The sequence below is a fragment of the Cheilinus undulatus genome, linkage group 12 (assembly GCF_018320785.1).
Source record: "Cheilinus undulatus linkage group 12, ASM1832078v1, whole genome shotgun sequence".
Classification (NCBI taxonomy): Eukaryota; Metazoa; Chordata; class Actinopteri; order Labriformes; family Labridae; genus Cheilinus; species Cheilinus undulatus.
The window spans coordinates 49,549,218-49,576,928 of record NC_054876.1 but is presented as its reverse complement, the minus strand read 5'-3'; the positions used below and the strand labels follow the sequence as shown (position 1 = coordinate 49,576,928).

Below are 27,711 nucleotides of genomic sequence, written 5' to 3'. Positions count from 1 at the left end.
GAAGAATCAGGACAGAGTCTGAAGAATCAGGATAGAGTCTGAAGAATCAGGATAGAACCTGAAGAATCAGGATAGAGTCTGAAGAATCAGGATAGAACCTGAAGAATCAGGGTAGAGTCTGAAGAATCAGGACAGAGTCTGAAGAATCAGGATAGAGTCTGAAGAATCAGGATAGAGTCTGAAGAATCAGGATAGAACCTGAAGAATCAGGATAGAACCTGAAGAATCAGGATAGAACCTGAAGAATCAGGATAGAACCTGAAGAATCAGGGTAGAGTCTGAAGAATCAGGATAGAACCTGAAGAATCAGGATAGAACCTGAAGAATCAGGATAGAGTCTGAAGAATCAGGATAGAGTCTGAAGAATCAGGATAGAGTCTGAAGAATCAGGATAGAACCTGAAGAATCAGGACAGAGTCTGAAGAATCAGGATAGAGTCTGAAGAATCAGGATAGAGTCTGAAGAATCAGGATAGAGTCTGAAGAATCAGGATAGAGTCTGAAGAATCAGGATAGAGTCTGAGGAGTCTGACTGTAAATCAGTGACAGGATGAGGCTGCCATCTCTCTGACTTAGACATGTTAGTCCTTTTTCTGTCCTCATTTGTAACTCCGTCTCCTCTCCTTTGATGGAGCCTTTGAAATGCAGCAGAGGACTGTCATGCAAATGAAGGGGGGGGTAAAGGGTCAGAGTGGAGAACACTTGCTCTATATTTGACCCCATTCATACCCTTCACTAACAGGGATTTATAACTGATGTTGGCACTTTAACACCCGTTGGGCTAAATAAAGTTGTCTGAATCTGAATTATCCTTTATGCTCTGTGTAGACGCACCTCAATGTGGACCGAAAACAGTTTGATTTCTGATAGTTCAGACTGCATAAAGACGTGGTCTGAATGCCTCAGTCTGGACTGGATTTGGCAAAAATGTAGGGACAAGGTCCCCAACATCCCCAGCTTCACCAACATTCCATCCTCTGATGATGCCAATCTTTACATCTCTAATAGACTGAATAAAAATTATGCCGTCAATGCTTATGAAACATTTCATCCTTGCCTTTTGCATCCAAGCTGGGCCCCCTGTTGTCATTCCAGTCTAACCAGTACCCTACAAGGTTTATTAGCTAGTCTATCAGTGTGCCCTTTAAAAGCATGTTTCTGGCAGATGAGGGAGAAAAGCCGTTAAAGAGGCACTGCTAGCCTCTTAGCTTGTGGCTAATTGGCCTCCATTCTTTCTTATCAGCAGCTTCACCGCACACAGCATGTAGGGATACCAGGCCACGGTAACAGCCACAGAAATACATCTGCTGTTGTTTCATCAAAGTACATTCAACCATCTGATTTTTTCCACTAGAAATAACAAAGGAAAAGAAACAGTTTTTATTTTATTTTATTATTTTCTGACAAAAAAAATTGGAGGGAAAACCAGAAACAACATTATAAGCTGTTTGTTTTTGTGTTCTTACCAACAGAACAAATAACCCCAATTAGCTAACATCCTGTTTAAAGTTTTCCCTCCAAACTTCATTAAAAAAAAAAAAAAAAAAACTTCATATTTTTTCCCACATTGTTTAGATTGGAATGACAGACTGGGAGCCAAGACTGGCCTACATGAAAATGGCAAAGATGAGATGTTTAGTAATCTTTAAAGGATGATGCCACATTCAAAGGCAAGGGTGGAATGTTTTATTTAAAATGTTACAATTTTACAATGTAATTTAGAAGGCACTTTTATACAAAGCGACGCACATTAGAGATCATGTATTTATTCTAAAAAATCATCTTCAAAGAAAGAGGACGGAATGTTTTATTTACTCTAAATGATGACATCATCTTCAAAGGCAAGGACGGAATGTTTAATAAACTTCAAAGGAAGACATCATCCTCAAAGGCAGAGGATGGAATGTTTTGTAAACTTTAGAGGATGACATCCTCATAGGCAAGGATGGATCTCTGATGAAGCTGGGAATGTTGGGGCTCTTTTCCCTTCATTTGGTCCAACAGTGTGCCACAGCTGGCAACTTTTGGAAAAGAGAGGAAGAGTGGGAGATGAAAATTGAAAAACAAACCAAAAATTGAGCGTGCAGCTCTTTCTTGTTGTCGTGGAATCAAACAGGTGCTAATAACTGTTTCATTTCTACTAGAATCATACTAAAGCCTACAGAATGGGAACCATATTTGTATTTCTGTATCACAATAGCTAAAAAATATCAAGACATGATTTCTGATCCATCATCCAGCCCTGGTCATGATATCTGTGGCCCCTGGAGGCCCCCGGCCAGTGCCTACCTTTGCCTATAGGGAGTGAGAGAGAGGGAGAGAGAGAGAGGAAGAGGGGGGAGATAAGAGCAATAAAACGTCCCATGTGACTGCAGCGGTTTTAACCTGCAGCTGATGGAGAGACAGAGTCAGAGATAGACAGGTAGAGACAGGTGGAGGTGTGGACAGGTACAGCACCCACAGACAGACACAGAATCCACTTTACCTGCAGCTCAGGTGAGAGCAGAGACAGGCTGGAGGCCTCACCTGGAGACATGTACGTCAGTTACCTTCAGCTGGACAAAGACCCCACCATGTACCAGACCCCGGTCACCCGCCACCCGGGGATCAGCCTCAGCCCGCAGAACTTTGTCCCAGCCCCGCCTCAGTACTCGGACTTCCCCGGCTACCACCACCACCACCCGGGCCTTAACAACGACCTGCACCCGGCGGGGCAGCAGGCAGGGCCCGGTGGCGGCGGCTGGAGCCCGGCTTACCCCCCTCCTCCCCCGGCCCGGGACGACTGGTCCTCGCATCACTACGCCGCTGCTGCCGCGGCCGCCGCCGCCGGAGGGGCCCCGGGAGGCTCCACGGTGCCCGGAGCGGTGGGCCCTACGCTCGGCTTCAGCCCTCCGGAGTTTCCCGGGCAGCCTCCTACGCTGCTGCCCGCCTCCATCAACTCCTCCGCCGGGCAGCTCTCTCCGGGATCCCCGCAGAGGAGGAACCCGTACGACTGGATGCGCCGGAGCTCTGCGCCGCCAACCAACCCCAGTAAGACCCTTTAACAGACCCACTATAGACATTTAATCACCATATGTGACTTAATTTACCGCCTTAATCAGCTGTAAGTATTTCTGTAGGAAGTTCAGACTATAAAAGAAGACTAAGCCACTAATATTGAATCCAGACATGGACACCGTCAGCCTTTAAAACAGGGTTAAAGCTGCTCACTGGTTTTAGAGGCATGCATTTATTAAAATCAGACACTTTTAATATTTAAATTAAACAAGCATTAAAATGAAATACATAAAGGAAATAATTAAAATATAAATACCACAGAATTATTACATTTAAGAATGATAAATAAAATGTACAACAAGCCCTTAAATGTCATTTTAAACCCCTGATTCTCTCATTTTCATGATCTTGGTTCTGCAAAAATTACAGTTGAAACTGGATCCATCGGGCAGCAGAACAGCTAAACTGTTTAAAACTGCACTGAGGAGTCTCAGAACATTATAATGACTTTTGATTTAACATTAGAGACAAACGCACGGCTTTGACAGAGTTTATAACACTAATATTCACAATTTCAACTTAACCCTTCTGCCCTCCTCGGGCATTTTTGGCCATTTTTCTCAACTTTTTTTTTTTTTTTTTTGTGAGCATTTTGTCAGTTTTACAGCTTGTGGCATGAATTTTTACAGGAACTTTTCTTTCTAGTTAAATCTGTGAAATCCAACATGTTTTACTCTTAAATGTCATTCAGACTCTCTCAGTGAATTATCTGGACACCTTCGAGGCAAAAATGCACACGTACAAAAAACTGCCATTAAATCAGCAGATATCAGTATTTTTTTCTACTTTTTTCATAAATCTTTGAAATATATTTTTTTTTACAGCAAAAAAACACAAAAGTGAATTATTTTCCATATATACACAATACATAATACAGTAGAAAGATGGGGCTTCAGGGGTGATGAGAGTTTTGGATGGGTCAAAGATTAGCAACAAAATTGATTTCATTGCATTTGTATTTTTTTCATAATATTTCATAATATAACAGGCAAAAATACAAGAATGTGGTGCATGGTCCTACAATGAGTAAAAGGTTGAATCTGGTGAAATACGGTAAAAATATCAAATTTCACTAGACTTCTTCTCATTGAAATGCTGACATTAAAGAATGCATGATTTTATACTGCAATGACTGAGATTAAAAAACCTGGTTTTAATGGAAGTCAATGGAGGCATTTTAGCCTTGAAGATGTCAGGAGGGTATTTCTGACATTACCTAAAAAATATTAATGCAATCAAATCAATTTTGTTGTTAATCTTTGACCCATCTAAGACTCTCATCACCCCTGAAGCCCCATCTTTCTACTGTATTATGTATTGTGTATATATAGAAAATAATTCACTTTTGTGTTTTTTTGCTGTAAAAAAAAAAATATTACAAATAGTCAAACTGCCACTGAAAGGGTTAAAATTCTGAGAATCATTATTTTTTTGTAGTTTTGAGCAGGTCTGAAGTTTTTTTAACAGATTTATGGGGAAAAAAACATTGATGTATGCTGATTTAATAGCAGTTTTTTTGTACGTGTACATTTTTGCCTCGAAGGTTTCCCAGTTAGTAAATTTGAGGAGAGCACAAATACAAAAGTAAAGCAAAATTTAAACAGTCTAAACAGAAATAAAGCCAACATCAGCCTCACTACCAATGATATTCATAATTCTGAAACGTTCTTAAAGTTTATTTTGTTCATTTTTTTTACTTTTTGCATTTAAAAAAGCATCATAAAACATTTTACAGAAACATTTTTATGTTTGTACGTTCCTGCAAAGAAATCAAATACAACAGTAACCAAACAGGCCTCTTTAATAAAAACATTTTTTCATCTTCATTTCAAATGTTGGTCTTGCTCTTCTCATTTTACTTTTTCTGGAATCGACCACACTGAGCGAGCTCTGGGGCCCGTATGTGGCCCCCGGGCCGCTTGTTTACCAAACCAATAAATCTGTAGTTAAAGTCCTGATCATGTGACCTCTATGGGAGTTTTTCCAGAATCATTTCTGATATTAAACACAGTTAGCAGAAGAAACAGAGCTGATGGACGTTTCCACATTTTAATATGAAGCTGATAGCCGCCGCCGTGATAATCAAATGTTCCTACGTCTGTTCAGAGCAGAGCTGGAAGGAAGGGGGAGGACTTTTACTTTCTTCATAAGGAGGAAAAAAGTTCACTGATGATGGAGGAGATACATCATTCTGAGATTAAAGCCTTACATTTCTGAGATTTTAGTCAGAACTTCATGAGAATGAAGCCGTAAGTCTGTGTTTAGGTGTTTTATTTTGAAAGGTAAAATCAGATGGACAGAAAAAAACTCCTCAACTAACATGAAGAATGTGGACGTTTACTATAAAACCATTACGGTTAAAGGAAGTGAAAATCATGGCCTTTAAAGAGTATTTTTCTGTTCTCACTGACACGCCTAACGCTTCATTTATCATCAAACCAGGATTTATTTCTCTAAAGTTATCACTAAAACCTCGTAAAAGGACGGATGACTTAATATTCTGTTTTACGACATTATTATCCTCAATCTGTGAATTTATTCTACTAAACGTGCTTTCATCTGTAAAAACTTTTTTCGCTTTGCAACATTCAGTTGTATTAATATTCATCTTTAATTTTTGTCAAAATAAAACTTTATTCCCATAATTCAGGCTTTTTTCTGGAGGGTTTCGACTTTATTCTGGAGGGTTTCGACTTTATTCTGGAGGGTTTCGACTTTATTCTGTAAAGGTTTAGACTTTATTCTGGAGGGGTTTCGACTTTATTCTGGAGGGTTTTGACTTTATTCTGGAGGGTTTCGACTTTATTCTGGAGGGTTTCGACTTTATTCTGCAGAATTTCGTCTTTAGACTTTATTCTGGAGGGTTTCAACTTTATTCTGGAGGGTTTCGACTTTATTCTGGAGGGGTTTCGACTTTATTCTGGAGGGGTTTCAACTTTATTCTGGAGGGGTTTCGACTTTATTCTGGAGGGTTTCGACTTTATTCTGGAGGGGTTTCGACTTTATTCTGGAGGGTTTCGACTTTATTCTGCAGAATTTCGTCTTTAGACTTTATTCTGGAAGGTTTTCGACTTTATTCTGGAGGGTTTCGACTTTATTCTGGAGGGTTTAGACTTTATTCTGGAGGGTTTCGACTTAATTCTGCAGGGTTTCGACTTTAGACTTTATTCTGGAGGGTTTCGACTTTATTCTGCAGGGTTTCGACTTTATTCTGGAGGGTTTCGACTTTATTCTGGAGGGTTTTGACTTTATTCTGGAGGGTTTCAACTTTATTCTGCAGGGTTTCGTCTTTAGACTTTATTCTGGAGAGGTTAGACTTTATTCTGGAGGGTTTCGACTTCATTCTGGAGGAGTTCGACTTTATTCTGGAGGGTTTTGACTTTATTCTGGAGGGTTTTCGACCTTATTCTGGAGGGTTTCGACTTTATTCTGCAGGGTTTCGACTTTAGACTTTATTCTGGAGGGTTTCGACTTTAGACTTTATTCTGGAGGGTTTAGACTTTATTCTGGAGGGTTTAGACTTTATTCTGGAGAGTTTAGACTTTATTCTGGAGGGTTAAGACTTTATTCTGGAGAGTTTAGACTTTATTCTGGAGGGTTTAGACTTTATTCTGGAGAGTTTAGACTTTATTCTGGAGGGTTTAGACTTTATTCTGGAGGGTTTAGATTTTATTCTGGAGGGTTTAGACTTTATTCTGGAGGGTTTCGACTTTATTCTGGAGGGTTTTCGACTTTATTCTGGAGGGTTTCGACTTTATTCTGCAGGGTTTCCACTTTAGACTTTATTCTGGAGGGTTTCGACTTTAGACTTTATTCTGGAGGGTTTAGACTTTATTCTGGAGAGTTTAGACTTTATTCTGGAGAGTTTAGACTTTATTCTGGAGGGTTTAGACTTTATTCTGGAGAGTTTAGACTTTATTCTGGAGGGTTTAGACTTTATTCTGGAGGGTTTAGATTTTATTCTGGAGGGTTTAGATTTTATTCTGGAGAGTTTAGACTTTATTCTGGAGGGTTTTCGACTTTATTCTGGAGGGTTTCGACTTTATTCTGCAGGGTTTTGAATTTAGACTTTATTCTGGAGGGTTTCGACTTTAGACTTTATTCTGGAGGGTTTCGACTTTATTCTGGAGGGTTTAGACTTTATTCTGGAGAGTTTCGACTTTATTCTGGAGGGTTTAGACTTTATTCTGGAGAGTTTAGACTTTATTCTGGAGGGTTTAGACTTTATTCTGGAGGGTTTAGATTTTATTCTGGAGGGTTTAGACTTTATTCTGGAGAGTTTCGACTTTATTCTGGAGGGTTTCGACTTTATTCTGGAGGGTTTAGATTTTATTCTGGAGGGTTTAGACTTTATTCTGGAGGGTTTAGATTTTATTCTGGAGGGTTTAGACTTTATTCTGGAGAGTTTAGACTTTATTCTGGAGGGTTTCGACTTTATTCTGGAGGGTTTAGACTTTATTCTGGAGGGTTTCGACTTTATTCTGGAGAGGTTAGACTTTATTCTGGAGGGTTTCGACTTTATTCTGGAGGGTTTCGACTTTATTCTGCAGAATTTCGTCTTTAGACTTTATTCTGGAGGGTTTCAACTTTATTCTGGAGGGTTTCGACTTTATTCTGCAGGGTTTCGACTTTATTCTGGAGAGGTTAGACTTTATTCTGGAGAGGTTAGACTTTATTCTGGAGAGGTTAGACTTTATCCTGGTGAGGTTTAGACTTCATTCTGGAGGGTTTCGACTTTATTCTGGAGGGTTTCGACTTTATTCTGGAGGGTTTCGACTTTATTCTGGAGGGTTTCGACTTTATTCTGGAGGGTTTAGACTTTATTCTGGAGAGTTTAGACTTTATTCTGGAGAGTTTCGACTTTATTCTGGAGGGTTTCGACTTTATTCTGCAGGGTTTCGACTTTAGACTTTATTCTGGAGGGTTTCGACTTTAGACTTTATTCTGGAGGGTTTAGACTTTATTCTGGAGGGTTTCGACTTTATTCTGGAGAGTTTCGACTTTATTCTGGAGGGTTTAGACTTTATTCTGGAGAGTTTAGACTTTATTCTGGAGGGTTTAGACTTTATTCTGGAGGGTTTAGACTTTATTCTGGAGGGTTTAGACTTTATTCTGGAGGGTTTAGATTTTATTCTGGAGGGTTTAGACTTTATTCTGGAGAGTTTAGACTTTATTCTGGAGAGTTTAGATTTTATTCTGGGGGGTTTAGACTTTATTCTGGAGAGTTTAGACTTTATTCTGGAGGGTTTAGACTTTATTCTGGAGAGTTTAGACTTTATTCTGGAGGGTTTAGACTTTATTCTGGAGGGTTTAGATTTTATTCTGGAGGGTTTAGACTTTATTCTGGAGAGTTTAGACTTTATTCTGGAGGGTTTCGACTTTATTCTGGAGGGTTTAGATTTTATTCTGGAGGGTTTCGACTTTATTCTGGAGAGTTTAAACTTTATTCTGGAGGGTTTTCGACTTTATTCTGGAGGGTTTAGACTTTATTCTGCAGGGTTTCGACTTTAGACTTTATTCTGGAGGGTTTCGACTTTATCCTGGAAGGTTTAGACTTTATTCTGGAGGGTTTTGACTTTATTCTGGAGGGTTTCGACTTTATTCTGGAGGGTTTAGACTTTATTCTGGAGGGTTTCGACTTTATACTGGAGGGTTTCGACTTTATTCTGGAGGGTTTAGACTTTATTCTGGAGAGTTTCGACTTTATTCTGGAGGGTTTCGACTTTAGACTTTATTCTGGAGGGTTTCGACTTTATTCTGGAGGGTTTAGACTTTATTCTGGAGAGTTTGGACTTTATTCTGGAGGGTTTAGACTTTATTCTGGAGAGTTTAGACTTTATTCTGGAGGGTTTAGACTTTAGTCTGGAGAGTTTAGACTTTATTCTGGAGGGTTTAGACTTTATTCTGGAGGGTTTAGATTTTATTCTGGAGGGTTTAGACTTTATTCTGGAGAGTTTAGACTTTATTCTGGAGGGTTTCGACTTTATTCTGGAGGGTTTAGATTTTATTCTGGAGGGTTTCGACTTTATTCTGGAGAGTTTAAACTTTATTCTGGAGGGTTTTCGACTTTATTCTGGAGGGTTTAGACTTTATTCTGCAGGGTTTTGACTTTAGACTTTATTCTGGAGGGTTTCGACTTTATCCTGGAAGGTTTAGACTTTATTCTGGAGGGTTTCGACTTTATTCTGGAGGGTTTCGACTTTATTCTGGAGGGTTTAGACTTTATTCTGGAGGGTTTCGACTTTATACTGGAGGGTTTCGACTTTATTCTGGAGGGTTTAGACTTTATTCTGGAGAGTTTAGTTTTGTTGTTGCTAAAGCAGACTGTCCTCTCTGTTCTGGGGGAAGGGTTAGGGTCCGTCTGTATTTCTGTTTTAATGATGTCTTTAAGTAAACCTGATTGATGAGTTATTTTTTTTCTGCTTATTTTTGCAGAGAACATGAAGGAAAATCAGTTTTATGTGTCATCCCTACCTAGCTCAGCATCAGTAAAACTACCTAGCCATTGTGGCTAACGCCTGTAAATCGTGTCTTTGTTGTTTGAACATCCTGAATGAGCTGCTGAAGTTCTTCATTTCATGTTTCCTGAGCAGAGAGGAGCTCTGAGGTGATTGGTTGTTTCTGGGGCAGATCTGCTCTCTAGCGTTGACCATCTTCTAATAACAGAGTAATGAAGAGAACACGTGACTGCTGTGGCGCTGTTTTAAACTTTAGCGGTATTTTGACGCTGTTTGCGTCACTTCCAGAGACTCCTGGTTATTCTGGAGCAGAAACAGTTTCTCTGAGCTCCACTCCTGCAGTCTCAGGAACAACAGCTTTCATAAGAGGTGAAATGTTCCCACGCGTCTCGCCTGTCTCGGGGAGGATCAGAGGTGTGAAGCCGGCCTGCAGGCTCCTTGAAGCCGTTGTGATGTAAATGTGGCCCCGCTGGATGTGACTCCGGCGGCCCCCGCTCCTCTCCGGGCTCGTCTTTGTGCTCCGCTTGTTTCTGGGCGGAGAAAACACGAGTTTAACAAGAAAGAGCCACTTTGAAGTGTGAAGGGGGTCCACGAGACACCGGAGCTCACCTGGACCCAGACCGCCAGGTGAAGACAGAGGAGGGGGGTACCAGGGCCCGGGATAGACCGGACATTAATAATATTATGAATAATAATGATAATGATACTACTAATAGTAATATGAATAACAACAACAACAATAATAATAATAAAAATAACGATAATAATAATATTATATAAAATAATGATAATAATGCTAATTATGCTAATAATAATAATGCCAATCATAATAATGATAATATTATTATCATTGTTGTTGTCATCATTATCATTACTGTTATTATAACAATAATAAGAGGAACAGTCATCTGAGGCCGTAGGTAAAATGGACAGTTATTTAGAGGAATGGTTCTTCTCCTCATCTGTCTGCTAATAAACATCCAGGACAAAAATCTTCACTGTAAAAAAAACACATGTAGAAAAATATTTACGAAATATTTTTGATTAATTCTTTTTATCAGTGTTGATGGATTTGTTTAAATGTCATTTTGACTACAGGAGGTCACTTGAATTTATTTGTTTTTTGGTTTTATTTCAAAAAGTTTTTTTCTTCTTAAAGATGTCAGGGGGCTGGTGTTCCCTCATTCTGTGATTTCCTTACAGAGTGGCCCCATGTCTTCAACCAGGCATTTAAAGGGTTAAAACCCTGAGAATAATGGAATAGTTGGTAGTTCTGGTGGAGGAAGTAAGTTGATTGAAAAAATTAGCTGGAAAAAAAGTGAAGATTACTAATCAGTATGATTTTTATAGCAGTTTTTAAAGTATGGATATTTTTGTCCACAAATGGCGTACTGGGGGAGAGGGAGGGCCTCCACTTCATACCGGAAGTAAAATGAGCGCCGCCATATCTCATCTTCTAATAACAGACGTCACTTAAATTTTCTGTTTTATTCCTATATGAATGTTCTATATTTATATATGATGTATATAGTGTATTAATGTGTATATTAACGGGTAAATCATGTAAATAATGTCTGTATGTATGAAGAAAAAAAAGTTTTCTCCGTGTGTCGCCGCCACATTAAAAGAGGCAGGTCTGCCACATAAGGAAATACAAGTAGACGATGTGCATGTTTTCTGAATAAAAAGCTTAAGTATCAGATTATATTGATTTTAATGAATCATTTATACTCCATGATCCATATATATATAATATATATATATATAAAGCATATATACAAAACAATAACATATCTGTATTGGATTATATATATCATAATTTATATATTTATTTAAAAAAATATATACATATATGAAACTATATTGCGTTTAAAATTATTTTATTTTAAATCATGGAGTACATCTTTTCATTCAACTGAGAATATACAAAAAAAAAATCGATTCTGCTTTTATATGTTTAATTTTTAGATTTCGCTATCATTTCTTATTTTAATACCGATCATTGATAATAAATGATTCATTAAAATCAATTCAATGTCGTAGTCTGAGCGTATTCCTTGTCTACTCGTGTTGCATTAGCGGACTTGCCTCTGGCAACATGGCGGCGACGTCGACGTCCGGCCAGCCAGACAATATCCTGTTGCATATTCTGTCTGTGCTCGCTGATTCGTGAATTTGGACCATAAATAGATTCATTAAAGTTAACGTTATGTAATCGCTGTGCTGGTTAGTCTGAAAACTCACGTATTTTTCGTCTGCTTACTTTTATGTGACGGACTATCCTCTATTTAAACGGCGGTGACACACCGAGAAAACACCGAAGAAGACGTCCAGTTCAAGAGACTTCCGGTATTAGAAGATGAAGTGTGGCGGCGATAGTCTGACTTCCGGTGTGAGTTGGCGGACCTGGGCTTCAACCAGGTGGTCTTGAATTGGGGTGAAACATTTGAAATCAAATCATTTTTTAGCAAATAATTTTTTTGATCTTCTCCTTCACAAAAAACAAAAACAAAAAACAAACAAACAAACAAACAAACAAAAAAACCCCAACAACAAGAAAAACAGACTTGTAGTCAAACTGGCATTGTATCCTTTTCTCCCTAGTTACCGACGCTATCACATATAACAATCATAACATCATAAATACATTGTACAATGGTGTTATAAGAAATGAATAAAAATCAAAGATGTTGTTCATTATTTAAATATTCATGGAAATACATGTAGAATAGAGACATTTCTATTTTTTTCTAATGGTTAAATTCCCCAAATTAATCAATATGATATAGAGCCCGACTGATGTGGGATTTTTGGGGCCGATCGCGATCCCAATATTGGGGTCTAAAAAACGCGGATAACCGATATATCGGCCGATATCTAATATATCGGCCGATAACCGATATTTTGGCTGATGTATGAAATAAGAACATTGATATACACAGGATATATACTGTACATGTGAATAACCAGTTGCATTTATCTTTATTTCACAAAGATGCAACCTAGACGACATTAAAACGCTGTATAATAGTCTTATACTGTGGCTGTGGACAATATTAGACAGGAAAATGATAAATGGAGAGCCGTATTTACATGGTTGTGGCAAATATGCACATAGAATATGTTTACAGTGTGTTTCTTGATAACCCTGAGGAAGGCCACCAGCTTAAATGTGCCTGTTTGATAAGCTGTGCTCTAAAGATCTACTATTAGTGAAACTTTCTGTCTCCATGCTGGTAGAATATGTCACAGGAAAGATAAACACCATATGAAAGCTTTCCTGGTTTGTGGTTTTCAAAGTAAAAGCCCGGTTTAGCATTTCTATAGAGAAACTCTGTTCACTTGTACAGAATGCTTTTATTTTGAAAAGTTCCCTACACACTTCCTCTGTACACTAAATCAGGTAGCTTTTAGCGGTGTTTACTGAGGGAAAGCTGATGAAGAAGGACAGGGCTTTGAGAGCAGGGAGATGCGGCTGACATGCAGAAAACTCGCACCCTGTGCGAAAGCCGCACCGGCAGGAACCGGAGCTGACACGCGCGGCACACGCAAGCAGCAAAACACGATCCCAGTCTGAAACTAGCATAAGTCCTCTACTCTGCTGCAGTCGAACTGCGCGAGGACGAGGCTGCCTGTGGGTGCTTAGGGATGGAGAGAGGCCCACGGCAGCAGCACTGCTCAGTCAGAAGGACAACAACGATGCGTGCTTTCACATCAAAGTCTCCAAAACTCTCCAGTAACACCAGAAAAAGTCGCTAGATTTGTCGCTAGTTGCTCTTTTGAAAAAGAGTCGCCAGAGGGTCTGAAAACTCGCTAAATATAGCGACAAAGTCGCTAAGTTGGCAACACTGAGTGAGGGAGAGCTGCTGCACTCCGCATCTGAGGGGGAGGGGCCAGGCACTGGGGCTGAGTTCAGCGTGGAGACACAACACAGCGACAGGAGACAATCGCCACGGAGCAAAAACGTTAATATATCGGCTACATTTTGGCCGATGTTGATTAATCTGTGAAACGCTATAATCGGCCGATTAATCGGCCCGCCGATAAATCTGTCAGGCTCTAATGTGATATTTTTTTATCAGGTCTGATCTGGATTCAAGTGAATACCAAAGAAGTTAAAACATGAATGTATATTATTTTTTACTGTTATTTATGTTTGCTGGCCATTTGTGGCCACAAACATCCTCAGAGTAATTATTTATTTCCCCCCGTCTGAGGGTTAAATATTTGGCAGACCTGATCGTGGTTCATACTGATTCATAAATTAGTATTGATAAAAAATTCAGAAATAAAGAATTATAAAATCTGTTTTTCACTGATGACGTTTTTGTCTTGACTGACTTATTGGAGGATCCAGGTTCTGCTGTAGTCCTTCTAACAGGAGGATCCAGGTTCTGCTGTAGTCCTTCTAACAGGAGGATCCAGGTTCTGCTGTAGTCCTTCTAACAGGAGGATCCAGGTTCTGCTGTAGTCCTTCTAACAGGAGGATCCAGGTTCTGTTGTAGTCCTTCTAACAGGAGGATCCAGGTTCTGTTGTAGTCCTTCTAACAGGAGGATCCAGGTTCTGCAGTAGTCCTTCTAACAGGAGGATCCAGGTTCTGCTGTAGTCCTTCTAACAGGAGGATCCAGGTTCTGTTGTAGTCCTTCTAACAGGAGGATCCAGGTTCTGTTGTAGTCCTTCTAACAGGAGGATCCAGGTGCTGCTGTAGTCCTTCTAACAGGAGGATCCAGGTTCTGTTGTAGTCCTTCTAATAGGAGGATCCAGGTTCTGCTGTAGTCCTTCTAACAGGAGGATCCAGGTTCTGCTGTAGTCCTTCTAACAGGAGGATCCAGGTTCTGCTGTAGTCCTCTTAACAGGAGGATCCAGGTTCTGTTGTAGTCCTTCTAACAGGAGGATCCAGGTTCTGCTGTAGTCCTTCTAACAGGAGGATCCAGGTTCTGCTGTAGTCCTTCTAACAGGAGGATCCAGGTTCTGCTGTAGTCCTCTTAACAGGAGGATCCAGGTTCTGTTGTAGTCCTTCTAACAGGAGGATCCAGGTTCTGCTGTACCTCTTAACAGGAGGATCCAGGTTCTGTTGTAGTCCTTCTAACAGGAGGATCCAGGTTCTGCTGTAGTCCTTCTAACAGGAGGATCCAGGTTCTGTTGTAGTCCTTCTAACAGGAGGATCCAGGTTCTGCTGTAGTCCTTCTAACAGGAGGATCCAGGTTCTGTTGTAGTCCTTCTAACAGGAGGATCCAGGTTCTGCTGTAGTCCTTCTAACAGGAGGATCCAGGTTCTGTTGTAGTCCTTCTAACAGGAGGATCCAGGTTCTGCTGTAGTCCTTCTAACAGGAGGATCCAGGTTCTGCTGTAGTCCTTCTAACAGGAGGATCCAGGTTCTGCTGTAGTCCTCTTAACAGGAGGATCCAGGTTCTGTTGTAGTCCTTCTAACAGGAGGATCCAGGTTCTGCTGTAGTCCTTCTAACAGGAGGATCCAGGTTCTGTTGTAGTCCTTCTAACAGGAGGATCCAGGTTCTGCTGTAGTCCTTCTAACAGGAGGATCCAGGTTCTGTTGTAGTCCTTCTAACAGGAGGATCCAGGTTCTGCTGTAGTCCTTCTAACAGGAGGATCCAGGTTCTGTTGTAGTCCTTCTAACAGGAGGATCCAGGTTCTGCTGTAGTCCTTCTAACAGGAGGATCCAGGTTCTGCTGTAGTCCTTCTAACAGGAGGATCCAGGTTCTGCAGACTCTTCTAGAACCTCTGCCAGTTTACTGATAGAAATGTTAGTGAGTTGGATATTTTCACAGCCTCTTTATGTTCCTGTCCCACATTTTAGGGGAATTTTCCAGGCAAGGTTTTTGTTCTTTGACTGTCACCTTAGGATGCCACCTCATATAGAGCAGTGGTTCTCAACCTGGGGGTCGGGACCCCATTGGAGGTTGTTTCTCACCCAGTTTCGTTACCATTATTTGCCATTTTTCATCAATTTTGCACACTTTGGACCCATTTTTGCCACTTCACTCCATTGTTGCCAAATTTGAATCCATTTTCATTCCTTTTTACCAACAATTTTTGACAATTTTAACACATTTTTGCCACTCTAAATCAATTTTTATCAGTTAATAACCCTTTACATCACTTTTTACTGCCTGTTTGCCACATCTAAACCAATTCCTTTCTGTATACTGTTGCCTCTGTTAAACCATTGTTGCCACTATCAACCCCTTTTTTATCGCATTTTATGCCCATTTTTGCCCATTTCAACCACGTTTCACTGTTTGATGTGCCCATTTAGACCAGTTAAAGCCATCTACCAATTTCTGCCTCTTTATCTGCCCCAGTTGACCTTTTTTTTTTCCAGTTTAAAGCATGTTTTCCCACTTTTAAATCCCATTTCACCAATTTTTGCCACTTTAAACCTAATTCCGCCACTTTTGAATCCCCTTTTTCCACTTTTTGTGCCTGTTTTTGCCACTTCAAACTATTTTTGGCTCTTTTTGCCACTGTTATCAAATTTATGCCACTTCTAACCCATTTCTGCTACTTCCAAAATCCCATTTATCCACCTTTTCTATCGCCTTTTTTGGACATTTTTAAAACGATTTTAATTCTGTTTTTAAAAGAGGGATTTATATTTTTAAGATGACTGTATACCATGGCACACATAATTAAAAAAAGATATTTGTTATTATGCAAAGAGTGGTTATTATTCAGGTTAAATATGAAATATGGATATCTAGCTAACTTTACAGTGGACCCTGATTTTCCTGACCTCCATGGGCCCTCAGTTTGGCTGGGTCCCAGAAAGCCTTCCCATCTATCCCCTGTCCTCTGTCTCTGACATTAAAACGACTCAAAGACAGCGTGAACAGAACAAACCTGTGGCAGACAGACTGAAGAGCGCTGTGATTTACGCTCCTTCATTAGCGTCTCGCTGGTTTTTACCAAATGAAGCAGAAACTCGGGGGTTCAGGCAGATGTTCATCTTCAATCTCAAATGTTTGAGTTGTTAATCTGGCCGGCGAGTGTTTGGAGCAGAGACGGCATTTAAAGGAGGAACTGTTTTTTTAAGTGTTGTGTGTTTAGTGTTAATACTGAATCAGAGCGTGGTAAAGAGAGCGCCTCTCCTTTCTCTGAGCCTCTAAACAGAATCTACACCTGTGGGTCATTATGGGAATATCTGAGGGTAGACTCAGGGCAGCTCAGACTGAAGAACTTCAACAATGTCAGAAACAATTCAAGAGTTTCAAATCACTGCAGAGGACAAACACACACATTTCTGGGGCCCATGGATGTCAGCGGGGTCAGATCTACAGTTAATCTTTGATAACCACATTTTATTTTTAACCCAAAATATAACCTCTCTTAGCAAAGCAACAAAAATGTATTTATTGATGATGTTCACAATGTGGATGGCACAATGAACTAAAGGATTAGGAAAGTAATGTTAGACTTACTGTAGGTGAGGATGTGCACCGATGCCAGGACACCAGAAAATGTAGTAGAAGAAACTGAGACAACATTTGTGTGTGGAAAGAGCTAAAGTAACAAAAGGCAAAAAGCAGCAAATAAGGACAAAAAAAAGAGGCAAAAGTTTGCAAAAACATTACAAACGTAGCTGAGTTGGGTGGCTGGGTTAAAACAGCAAAAAAGAGCAAAAAAACAAAAACAAAAACAAACAAAAACAAAAACAAAATGATGCCAAAAAAAAAAGGGCAAAAGTGGCCAAAAAAAATGCAGAAATGTGTGAAAAGTGGCAAGTACAAAAGCAAGATGGCCAAAAAAAGTTGAAAAATAGGTTAAAACCACAAAAAAGTGCAAAAAAGTGGCCAAAATGAGGCAAAAGTGGCAACAATAAGTGAAAATTGGCAAAAATGGTAAATAAGGGCAATGTCAGAAAATGAAAAAAATGTGTGTGTTGTAGAAATGGGTGAAAAATGATAGAAATGTGCAAGCATGTTGCACAGATAGGTAAAAAAAAAGCATGATGGGCTAAAATGAGCGAAAATGGCCTTTGCTATCTGTAATAAACATGACTCTTCTGAGGGGAAGTGAGCGTCATTTCTCAGGCTGTGATGTAAAGATAAACTTTCATGCACCAGGAGACACGGCTGTCTCTCTCCTCTGCTCTCTGTCATAGACACTAGCATTGACGTGTGCATTTTAAAGAGGCGATAAAGGGACTTAGTACAACAGAACCACAGTCAGCGCAAAGCTTCAGCAGCTCTGAATCCTGCTCCTTCCTGCACGTTTGTGTGGACGTGTTTCCACATTTGCTAGAGAATAAAGGTCTTCATTTTTTAGTGCATTTGCATATGCAAACAACATGAAGCACTCAAACCTTGCACACAAAGTCTGATGTATTTATTTTTCTATTCATTGTGAAAATTCACAGTACAAGACTGTTTTGGTTTATGTAGCAACAAAAAGGCAGTGAAGATGATTTACTGTTTTTTTTACTTTCTTGCAAATGCAAAGGGAAACTCAGAAGGCATCTCCCAAAATCTAGAGCACCTTTATAAAAGTGAGTCCTCATTAAATCTAAAAATACATGTGTAATTGAGACAGAAAGGTTTAAATGCACAGAAGAGGGTCGAGGCCATTGTAGGGCTCATAAATGAGCAGCTGTCTCCTCTGACAGTGTCGAGGTTTAACAGCAACACAGGAGTGGATGAATGAATACAGGCAGATAGAGCTCTGTTCATGCAAATGGAGCTGCAGCAGGGAGTCTATTTGAATACAGGAGACGTGGTGAGAACATGAGCAAGGCTAAGAGAGCTGACATCGGTTTATGAGAGCATTTATAACACATAATATAAAATCCTATAAATCCAAACACTCTGCACACTCCATTCATGTTTTTACAGATGGACAGTGATTCTAGAATCATTCATTTCTGACTGTCTCTGTCTCCTGGATTAAAAGACGACATTTATGTCAGAAAAGAGATTACACTGGATTAGCCTGTCCTGCTTGTAGCACAAGTTTACTCTTAGAAACTTAATTTGGAGTAACTTAACTTATGAGCAACATAAGAAATAATAAGACTAAAATAACTCAGAAGACTCTAAACTGGAAAAGAGGAAGAAAAAAACTGATATCAATATTCAAACTCAGGAGACTCAAATAAGGTTACTCAAAATTATTGTATTAAAAATGTAAACAAAAGTAAACACACAAATTAAATATGCACAGTAACAAAAAATACCAGAGTCTTTTTTTTTAAGCTCTTTCTTTCAATGGGGTAAATTAGAATTTCGTTTAAACACTTTGTTTGTTTTCAGTTCATCAATAAAAGGAAAAAAATACTTAAAAGTCCTTGGGGGATTTTTCAAAAGTCAACTTAAATAGGTAAAAGGGGGGAAAAGGGGTTCTTTTGTCCTACTAGCCTGGTAGGTACACGTTGGATGAGGGGAGATGATGAAGATGATGAAGATGATGATAATGATGATTATAGGTGAGGGGAATGTTGATGATTGTCCTGGGTTTAGCTCGCCATCCAAACTCCGGGGGGGAAAAAACCTGGCCAATCGCACTTGTTTATAATCTTTAAAGCGGTCCTTCTAATTGTTCAGGCGTTTAAAACAGGAGTTTGATTCATCAGTAGTTCTAATGATGTTGTAATGTTTGTTTAATCAAAGTTTTAGCAGACTGTTGGGTGCGTGTGTCCTCTCAGCGTCCCCCTGCGTCTGTGTCTTACTTCCTGTTTAAAAATACTGCATGTGTGCTACGATTGGCTGTGGCATCACGCGAGATTTAAAATGGGATAACACGAGATTTGACATTTTCCGCTGTATAATAATGGCATTTGATTATTTAAAGTTTCACAAATAATGGATTACAATTTAAAACATCTTTGTCCAAAGTTTACAATACATAATTTAAACACAACATTATTCACAAGGTTTATTCTTTTAATCTTTTCCACCTTTTAATTCCTTTGTAAAAAAACATAATTGTTAATCTGGTCATTTTGTGACCTGGGTTACACGCTCTTTAATAAATGCTAATAAAGACAAATATGCACTTTTTTAAAACCTTTGGATGCCGTTTTGTGCTCCACAGATGGAAAGACACGGACTAAAGACAAGTACAGAGTGGTTTACACCGACCACCAGCGGCTGGAGTTGGAGAAAGAGTTTCACTACAGCAAATACATCACCATCAGGAGGAAGGCGGAGCTCGCCACGGCCCTCGGCCTATCAGAGAGACAGGTACGACATGAACACCAAATACAAGAGAGCTCAACAGGGCCTACTTTTTTGGTGCCTCTGGTTCTGGAAGTAAAATTCTTCATTGGCTCTTCACAAAAGCGTTTTATGAAAACTTTAAATCCTGGAGCCAAGCTAACCTTTCAACGCCAGATTCTATCTATAACCAGGAAGGTTCATCTGTGGTTCTGTGATGATGCCGCCTTTGCAATTAGACAGTTGGTGAGATTTCATCCCTGAATATTCCACAGTCAACTGTCAGTGATATTATTAGAGAGTGGAAGAGTTTAGGAACAACACCTTTTTCCAAAAGGTGCCAGCTCTAGTCTACTGTTCGAAAAAAATGGAGGGAAAAGATCCCAACACCCCCAGCTTCACTAACATTCCACCCTCTGCCTTTGAAGATGATGTCACCTCAGTTTATCAAACACTCCATCTTCTGCCATTGAAGATGATGTTGTCAAAGCTAAGGATCATGGGTAAAAGTCTCCAAGTCTCTGCTGATTCCACAGCCGAAGAGTTCTGAACTTCCACTGGCATTAATGTAAACACTAAAACTGCAGCAGGAGCTTCATGAATGAGTTACCATGGCAACAGCTGCATGCTAGCCTCACATCACCATGTCCAGTACCAAGCGTCAGATGGAGTGGAGTAAAGCAAGCCAGCGTGGGTCTGAGTGTGAAGGATGCTGGGAGAACGTTACCTATCTGACTGTGAAGTTTGGTGGAGGAGGGATAATGGTATGGGTCTGTTTCAAGGTCTGGTCTAGACTCCCTATCTCCAGTGAAGGCCAGTCTTAATGCTTCAGCAGACCAAGACATTCTGGACAATGCTATGCTTCCAACTGTGTGGCAACAGTTTGGGGAAGGGCCTTTTCTATTTCAGCATGACTGTGGCCCAGAGACCAGACAAGGACTAGAAAGACATGGTTTAATGAGGTCAGAGTCCTGACCTCAACTCCATCCAGCACCTTTGGGATGAGCTGGAACAGAGATTGTGGTCCAGGCCTTCTGGTCCAACATCAGATCCTGACCTCATAAATGCTCTACAGAATGAATGGACACACATTCACACAGAATCACTCCAGAATCTTGAGGAAAGACTTAAGTGGAGGCTTTTAGAGCTGCCAAAAGACCAACTCATGATCATTTAATGTCCGTTTTTTTGTATGATATAGATAAAACATATTGTCCTTCTGTTGCAGGTGAAGATCTGGTTCCAGAACCGGCGGGCAAAGGAGCGCAAGATCAACAAGAAGAAGCTCCAGCAGCCAGCCTCCTCCACGACCACGCCAAACCCTCCCAACGGCACCAACGGCAGCGGGGGAGGAGGCGGTGGCGTGATACACGGAACCGGCGGCAGCAGCGTGGGTATGGTGACGAGCAGCAGCGGCAGCAATGGGCTGGTTTCACCGTCCTCTCTGCCTCTAAATATCAAAGAGGAGTACTGAGGAACAAAGTTTTACTGGACGATGATATCGGGGATGAGGACTAAGATAAATCTCCCCAAAGACCTTAAAAACTTTTATCCTGTTTCTCTGGACTCGAGGCTCTAAGTTGTTTAAAACTTTGGTAAAAGTTATCCAGCAGCGACTCTTCTCCCATCAGGCTGCTGGTCACGATCAGTCTGATTGTTGATCAGATGATTGATCGTTGGGGATAAGGATGTTTGGTTGCTTTTTAACAGCAACCTGCAGGACTTCCTCTGAACCACTTTATCAGCAACTAGGTCTAAATGATGTTTAATATGATCCAGAAAATCTGTCCAGATTTTTCCATTAGATGGAACTGATGCAGCCATAAACACACACTTCTCTGAAATGTCTCTCCATGTAAATGTAATTGAGCTGAATGAGGAGCTGCAGATGAAGATTATAACCCATACTGTCAGACAGTGTGGAAAATGTTTTTTAACTTTAAAGCTACTTTCAAGGGTTTTCTGGGGTTTATATTTGGCTTTCTGATAAATCATTAAAATTGTTTGTACCATGTTTTCTCATCCCATAAAGGACAATAAAACCCAGTGTCTGTAGCAGAATCACTCTGTGGTTTGGTTTATGTTTCAGACAAACTCTAGACCAGAAAACTCCTGACAACAAACCAGAGCCCAACAAGCCTTTAACATTGTTTTATATGGAGCCATTATGGTCGCAAAACTAGGGAGCTTGTTTTCTTTCTTTTAGGCTCAGATTTTTAAGTAGATAATTTATTCAGCTATTTCTGCTGATAGAATGTTAGGACTCTCTCAGTGAGATCAAAGCAAATGTCTCCTGGAGAACAGCATAGCAACAACGGTCAGAGCTAACGTGATTGGTCCATCCTGAGTCTGTTTCCTGTAGAGTTCAGTAGTGCCCGCCCACGTTTTTTGCAGCTCTGGTTCTCAAAGTCAAACCGCCGTAGACATTTAGCAGAATCGTTATTAGAGCTAACCTTGCATAGCAGATGGATTCTCCCGTTTCTGTGTTTCTCACTGGTGAATCCATCTTGCAAAGCTCCCGTATGAACCGTTTGGACCCAGTTAGAAAGTGACAGGACCAATCAGCGACAAGGGGCAGTACTTTCAGGCGTGGCAGAGTCGTGACATAAGCAAGCAGCAGCAAGAGGCTGGTGCCATTATGGCGTGGATGCTGCTAAAGCGCCAGTTTTATCAGAACTTGACGACAATTCTTCATTAAAAGAAGAATAAAGAACAGCAGTGAGTTGTTTTCTTTTCAAAAACCACAAAAGTTGAGTACTGACATGTTTACAGTCGCCATGGTTACCGTTATGCAGTTCTCTATGGAGTTTACTCCTCGGTAGCGGCTACGTCACGTGTTTTGTTGCTCTGATTGGCCCATAAAGATGTGACAGACAGAACGTTCATCCAATCACCCTCTGAGTTTTTTTTCAAAGGCTCTGCCCTTTCCCAAACGGTGTCTATGAGAGGTTTACCAGGTGGATGTGTCAGGTTACATCGGAACACTTTTACTGCATGAACCAAGCTAACCATCTGAGTCCTCGTGACTATAAAACATTTTGATTTGCAAAAACTGCATTGAAAAATGGAGAAATAGGCAAAAGTATGACTTTGTTTAAGAGGAGGAAAAAACTACATATCCCACAATCCATTGTGATTCATTATATTTGTTGTTAATGGTAGCTGTTTAAGCTTATATGTACCTTTTTTACATTTATCTTTTTTGTAGTTTGCGTATTTATTTCTTCATTCTGCAGTGGCATGTTTTGTTGCCATCTACAGTCGACAGCCTTCGTTCCCGGTAACCGTGGTAACCGAGACCCCACCAATTAGAGCTGTCACTGTGACACTGAAGGATTGTGGGTTTTGTAGTACTGTATAAACCTAATTTGGGTACGTCAGATAATAATCAGATCAGCTGTGGCTCTTGTTTCTGAGCTCAGACAAAAGTCCAGATCTCTAAAGTGAGCGGTTTCCCATCAGTCTGAGTGAGGCTGGATAGACGCGAATAACTCCATGCTCTCTGCGCTGTACGCAGATATCAGAGATCAAACTGTTCTCAGAGCCTTAAGGATCATCAAATCCCTGTTAAAGAGGATCACTGTGTTGGTATTCGTCGCCTTTGGCACATATTTTCCGATTAACACTACAAACAAGCGCGTTTCACAGTGAAGATGAGGATTAGTCTTCGTCTCTTATTCAGGGAGAACAGGCTGAATCAAGCACACGCTGGAATAAAGAGTCAGATGAAGATACCACAGGAAAGGCGGATAGAAGAATAGAAATGAAGAGAGAAAGCAGCACATCCATGGACACACACATACACACACACACACACGCTGGTGTATTTGCTAACTGATGCAGCAGTTGAGGTGTGGTGTCCAAAGGGCGAAGAGGAAGACTCGGTAAACAGAGCACAGATCCTGCTATCTCAAATGCTGCGTGTGTGTGTAGTTGTGTGTTCATTTGTCTCCTCAGACCTTTGTCCCTCTGGCTCCATTTCTACCTCTGACAACAGTCCTATCTTCACCCTGATACACGCTATCAGCAGAGAGCGCCGTTCATTCACGTCGCCATCTTGAACTTGTAGACACATTAATAAATGCACAGAAACCTGGAGGAACAGAAACGCAGCATCAGACATCAGAACGTTTCTGGTCACTTGTTTTTAGGCTATTTTAAAAGTTGAATCGTTTAAATGTCTGAAAAAATAAAGAACCCAGACTAGAGCCTTGGGGAAGTCCATGATCATGATGGTCCCTTAGATACCCCACTTCAGGGTTTAGTCCTTCATGTTGCAGATTCACATTTTTCGCTGATATCCGCCTTAAAGTGCTTTATTGTTGTCCTACAGAGACTATTATTCGACTATAACACTATAATTCTGAATTTAAAGTCAGGAATCAGGAAGCTGACCAGATAGAAAAAATGATTTTCAGATATTTTTTAAAAGTTTATAATTCTTTGTGAAAAGTTGGAATTCTGGTTTAATGATCAGAAAATTGTGCGATGAATGAGTACCAATTTAGAAGTTACAAGAAGTAAGTCCTGTAAATGTAGTCAGAATTCCACCAAATTTATTTTGTAATTTGGAAAAAAAAGTCCAACTTTGGAGTTAGAATTCTGAGAATAAACTCAGAATTCTGAGATCAAAGTCAAAATTCTGAGATCAAATTTAGAATTCCGAGATCAAAGTCAGGATTCTGAGATCAAGGTTCAAACTCTGTGATCAAAGTCAGAATTCTGAGATCAAATTTAGAATTCAGAAATTAAAGTCAAAATTCAGAGATCAAAGTCAGAATTCTGAGATCAAAGTCAGAATTCTGAGATCAAATTTAGAATTCAGAAATCAAACTCAAAATTCCAAGATCAAAGTCAGAATTCTGAGATCAGGGTCAGTGCACTGAAATCAAAGTCTGAATTCTGCGATCAAAGTCAGAATTCTGAGATCAAATTTAGAATTCAGAGATCAAAGTTCGGATTCCGAGATCAATGTCAGGATTCAGTGATCAAAGTTTAAATTCTGCGATCAAAGTCAGAATACTGAGGTCAAATTTAGAATTCAGAGATCAAAGTCAAAATTCCGAGATCAAAGTCAGAATTCTGAGATCAAGGTCAGTATACTGAAATCAAAGTTCGAATTCTGCGATCAAAGTCAGAATTCTGAGATCAAATTAAGAATTCTGAGATCAAAGTCAGAAATCTCAGAAAAAAGTTCTGAGATATATCCCAGGTTTCTGGGATCAATCTGATTTTTCTCAGGATTCAGATTTTGGTCTTATATTTCTTTTGCAAAAGAAATTAAACTTCTGACTTTACCCTTAGAATTCCTGATGTTTTTTCTGTGGCCCTATAATTCCCCTCATCGTGTTCATCAAGTGTAAATATTTTAGGAGATTGTGTCTCATCTATTTAATCAAATAAAGGGTAATAAAGAGTTTTTAGTGAAATAAATAAACTGAACAAATCAAGTGTTTGGTGTAGTTTAAGTTGAAGGTCTGACTTCCTGTCCATCATCATACCCCTCTCATCACCATGTAGAAATTAAAACTACAGAAGTGTAAAGTCAGTGTTGAATGTGTGAGCTTTAGGAGAAAACAAATACTTTCACATGTGAGCAGAGCGAGGACAAACAGAGATGCTCAGCTCCGTGGGTAGCAACGGGCGAGCTGGCTAAACAGACCGCCATCTCCTCACTGCCATAAAGTTTATAGAGGGGTGGGAGCAGTTAAGGAGGTTTCACCACAGAGACACAGAAATGTTTGAGGAGGCGGCGTGATGAGCTCTGATAGAGATGGACGACGGCCGTAGGATGGACCTGAGGAGATCCTGGCCTTAGCTAGAGGAGACCTAGCTTTGAAGGATCCAGATCCATTAAATTCCTAAAATAAATACACCAGTTACAAAAAAGTTGATGTCTACAAGTTGAGTAAAACGTCTCAGTTTAACATCTCATCTGTGCTTATTGTTGTTATTGTTATTCTGACTTTGCTCTCAAAATTCTAAATTTGATCTCAGAATTCTGACTTTGATCTCAAAATTCTAACTTTGATCTCAAAATTCTAACTTTGGTCTCAAAATTCTAAATTTGATCTCAGGATTATGATGTTGATCTCAGGATTCTGACTTTGATCTCTGAATTCTTAATTTGATCTCAGAATTCTGACTTTGATCGCAGAATTCTGACTTTGATCTCAGAATCCTGACTTTGATCTCAGAATTCAAACTTTGATCTCAGAATTCTGACTTTGATCTCTGAATTCTAAATTTGATCTAAAAATTCTAACTTTGATCTCAGAATTCTGACTTTGATCTCAGAATTCTGACTTTGATCGCAGGATTCTGACATTGATCTCAGGATACTGACTTTTATCTCGGAATTCTTAATTTGATCTCAGAACTCTGACTTTGATCTTGGAATTCTAAATATAATCTCAGAATTCTGACTTTGATCTCAGGACTCTGACATTAATCTTGGAATTCTAAATATAATCTCAGAATTCTGACATTGATCTTGGAATTCTAAATATAATCCCAGAATTCTGACTTTGATCTCGGAATTCTGACTTTGATCCCAGAATTAGTTATTGCGAATAAAATATGAGATTTGACACTCACTGACTTGCGTTTTTATTTACGTTTCAAACAGCGACCCAGCTATTTTTGGAATTGTGGTTATACGATGCATGATAAGGTCTCTTGTGTCTGGGTAACTTTTGAACATGGTTTTCCCTCCTTTTGTAATAAATCTGAATATCAGAGCCCTGTGGAGAAACATCAGGATCCCTGTTATGCAGACGACGGTGTTCTGTTGTTGTCTGTTATCTGATTGGTCATTCTCCTTCTTATTACAGTGCTTAAACTGATAGGAGGTCAACCAACACCACATTTCCACTTCCACAGTCATGTTCTGTAAGGTCTTCTCTCTCTATTCTTTTTCATAAGATTTCAGACTTTTATTTCAGCATTAATCACCTTTCATCACCCAAGCCTTATGACATTTTAGTAAAACTTCTCAGAAGGAAGTTAAAAAGCCATTTTATGGCAGAGGTCGTGCAGCTCGGCTCTGTGGTGGGGCGTTAATGAGGAACAACATCCTGGGCTGTTATCATCGAGGTCAAATGTTCATCTGGCAGCGAGTCAGAGGCCCCTGAGGAGCTGAGTGCCGAGGACAAGCCTAGAAGATTATCTCTGAGGTAGAAGCAAAGGACTTTTGCAACACAGGAAGTCCAAAAGAAGGGTAATGATCCCTAAACTTAGCCGATCGTCTCCTCGCTGAGAGATGTGGAACTGTGAATGTTTGTTTCCTCTACTGTCACGGACCTGAGAAGATTCTGTTCTTTAGAGATGGTTTTATCAGTTCAGACATCGATATGCGTTCTATCAGTTTGTCCTTCCTGGAAACTTCATGCACACGCAAATGGAGTCTCAGAAGAACCTCCTCCACGGTCTGACGGGGGTGGCAGCCATTTCAGGGCACATCTCACCTCGCCAAAACAAAATGGTTGACAGCACGCCACAGCAGCGACCTTAGATGAATCCATCAGGGTCCGGGATGCAGCGCAGCATTTTAACACAAGAAAACCCATCATTCATATCAGCCATGGAGGCTGACTTTAACAGGATCCTTCTTTAACGCCTCTAGAGATGTACAGACATATTAAATAATAATATTTACTGCATCTTTAACTGGTGAAGTCATCATAACACAATAAAACAACAAATAAAAGGAAAAGTGAGCAAATAACTCTCACCTCTCACCAGCGTCCATAAACGCTCCAGGAATCTTCTCTAGCAGCGCCTCATTCAGACTTATACAGCCGCGCGTTTATGGGCCATTTTACCATAAACTTTCATTTACAATATACTTACTGCCCCTAATACGCCCCTGTATTGGTCACATTGATTGTGGATAAACAGAGGAGTTGTAAAGGAACGGTAGTAAAGAGCAGATAAAACTGAAGACATGACGGGACTACTGGTATTCCCCAAAGCCGCTCTCCATGAACCGGGAGGCTTACGTCTCTGAAAACACACCAAAAGAACAAAATC

At 40.0% G+C, this 27,711-nt stretch overlaps 1 protein-coding gene across 1 annotated transcript; it reads left to right on the top strand.

The window, feature by feature from the left end:
* The first annotated feature begins 2,437 nt into the window (after positions 1-2,437).
* Positions 2,438-21,741, top strand: cdx1b (caudal type homeobox 1 b). The gene is made up of 3 exons (XM_041801541.1): positions 2,438-3,029; positions 19,559-19,707; positions 20,909-21,741. Exons 1-3 carry the CDS (start codon positions 2,534-2,536, stop codon positions 21,152-21,154), a joined length of 891 nt encoding a protein of 296 aa, XP_041657475.1. The 5' UTR covers positions 2,438-2,533; the 3' UTR covers positions 21,155-21,741.
* Positions 21,742-27,711: the final 5,970 nt, after the last annotated feature.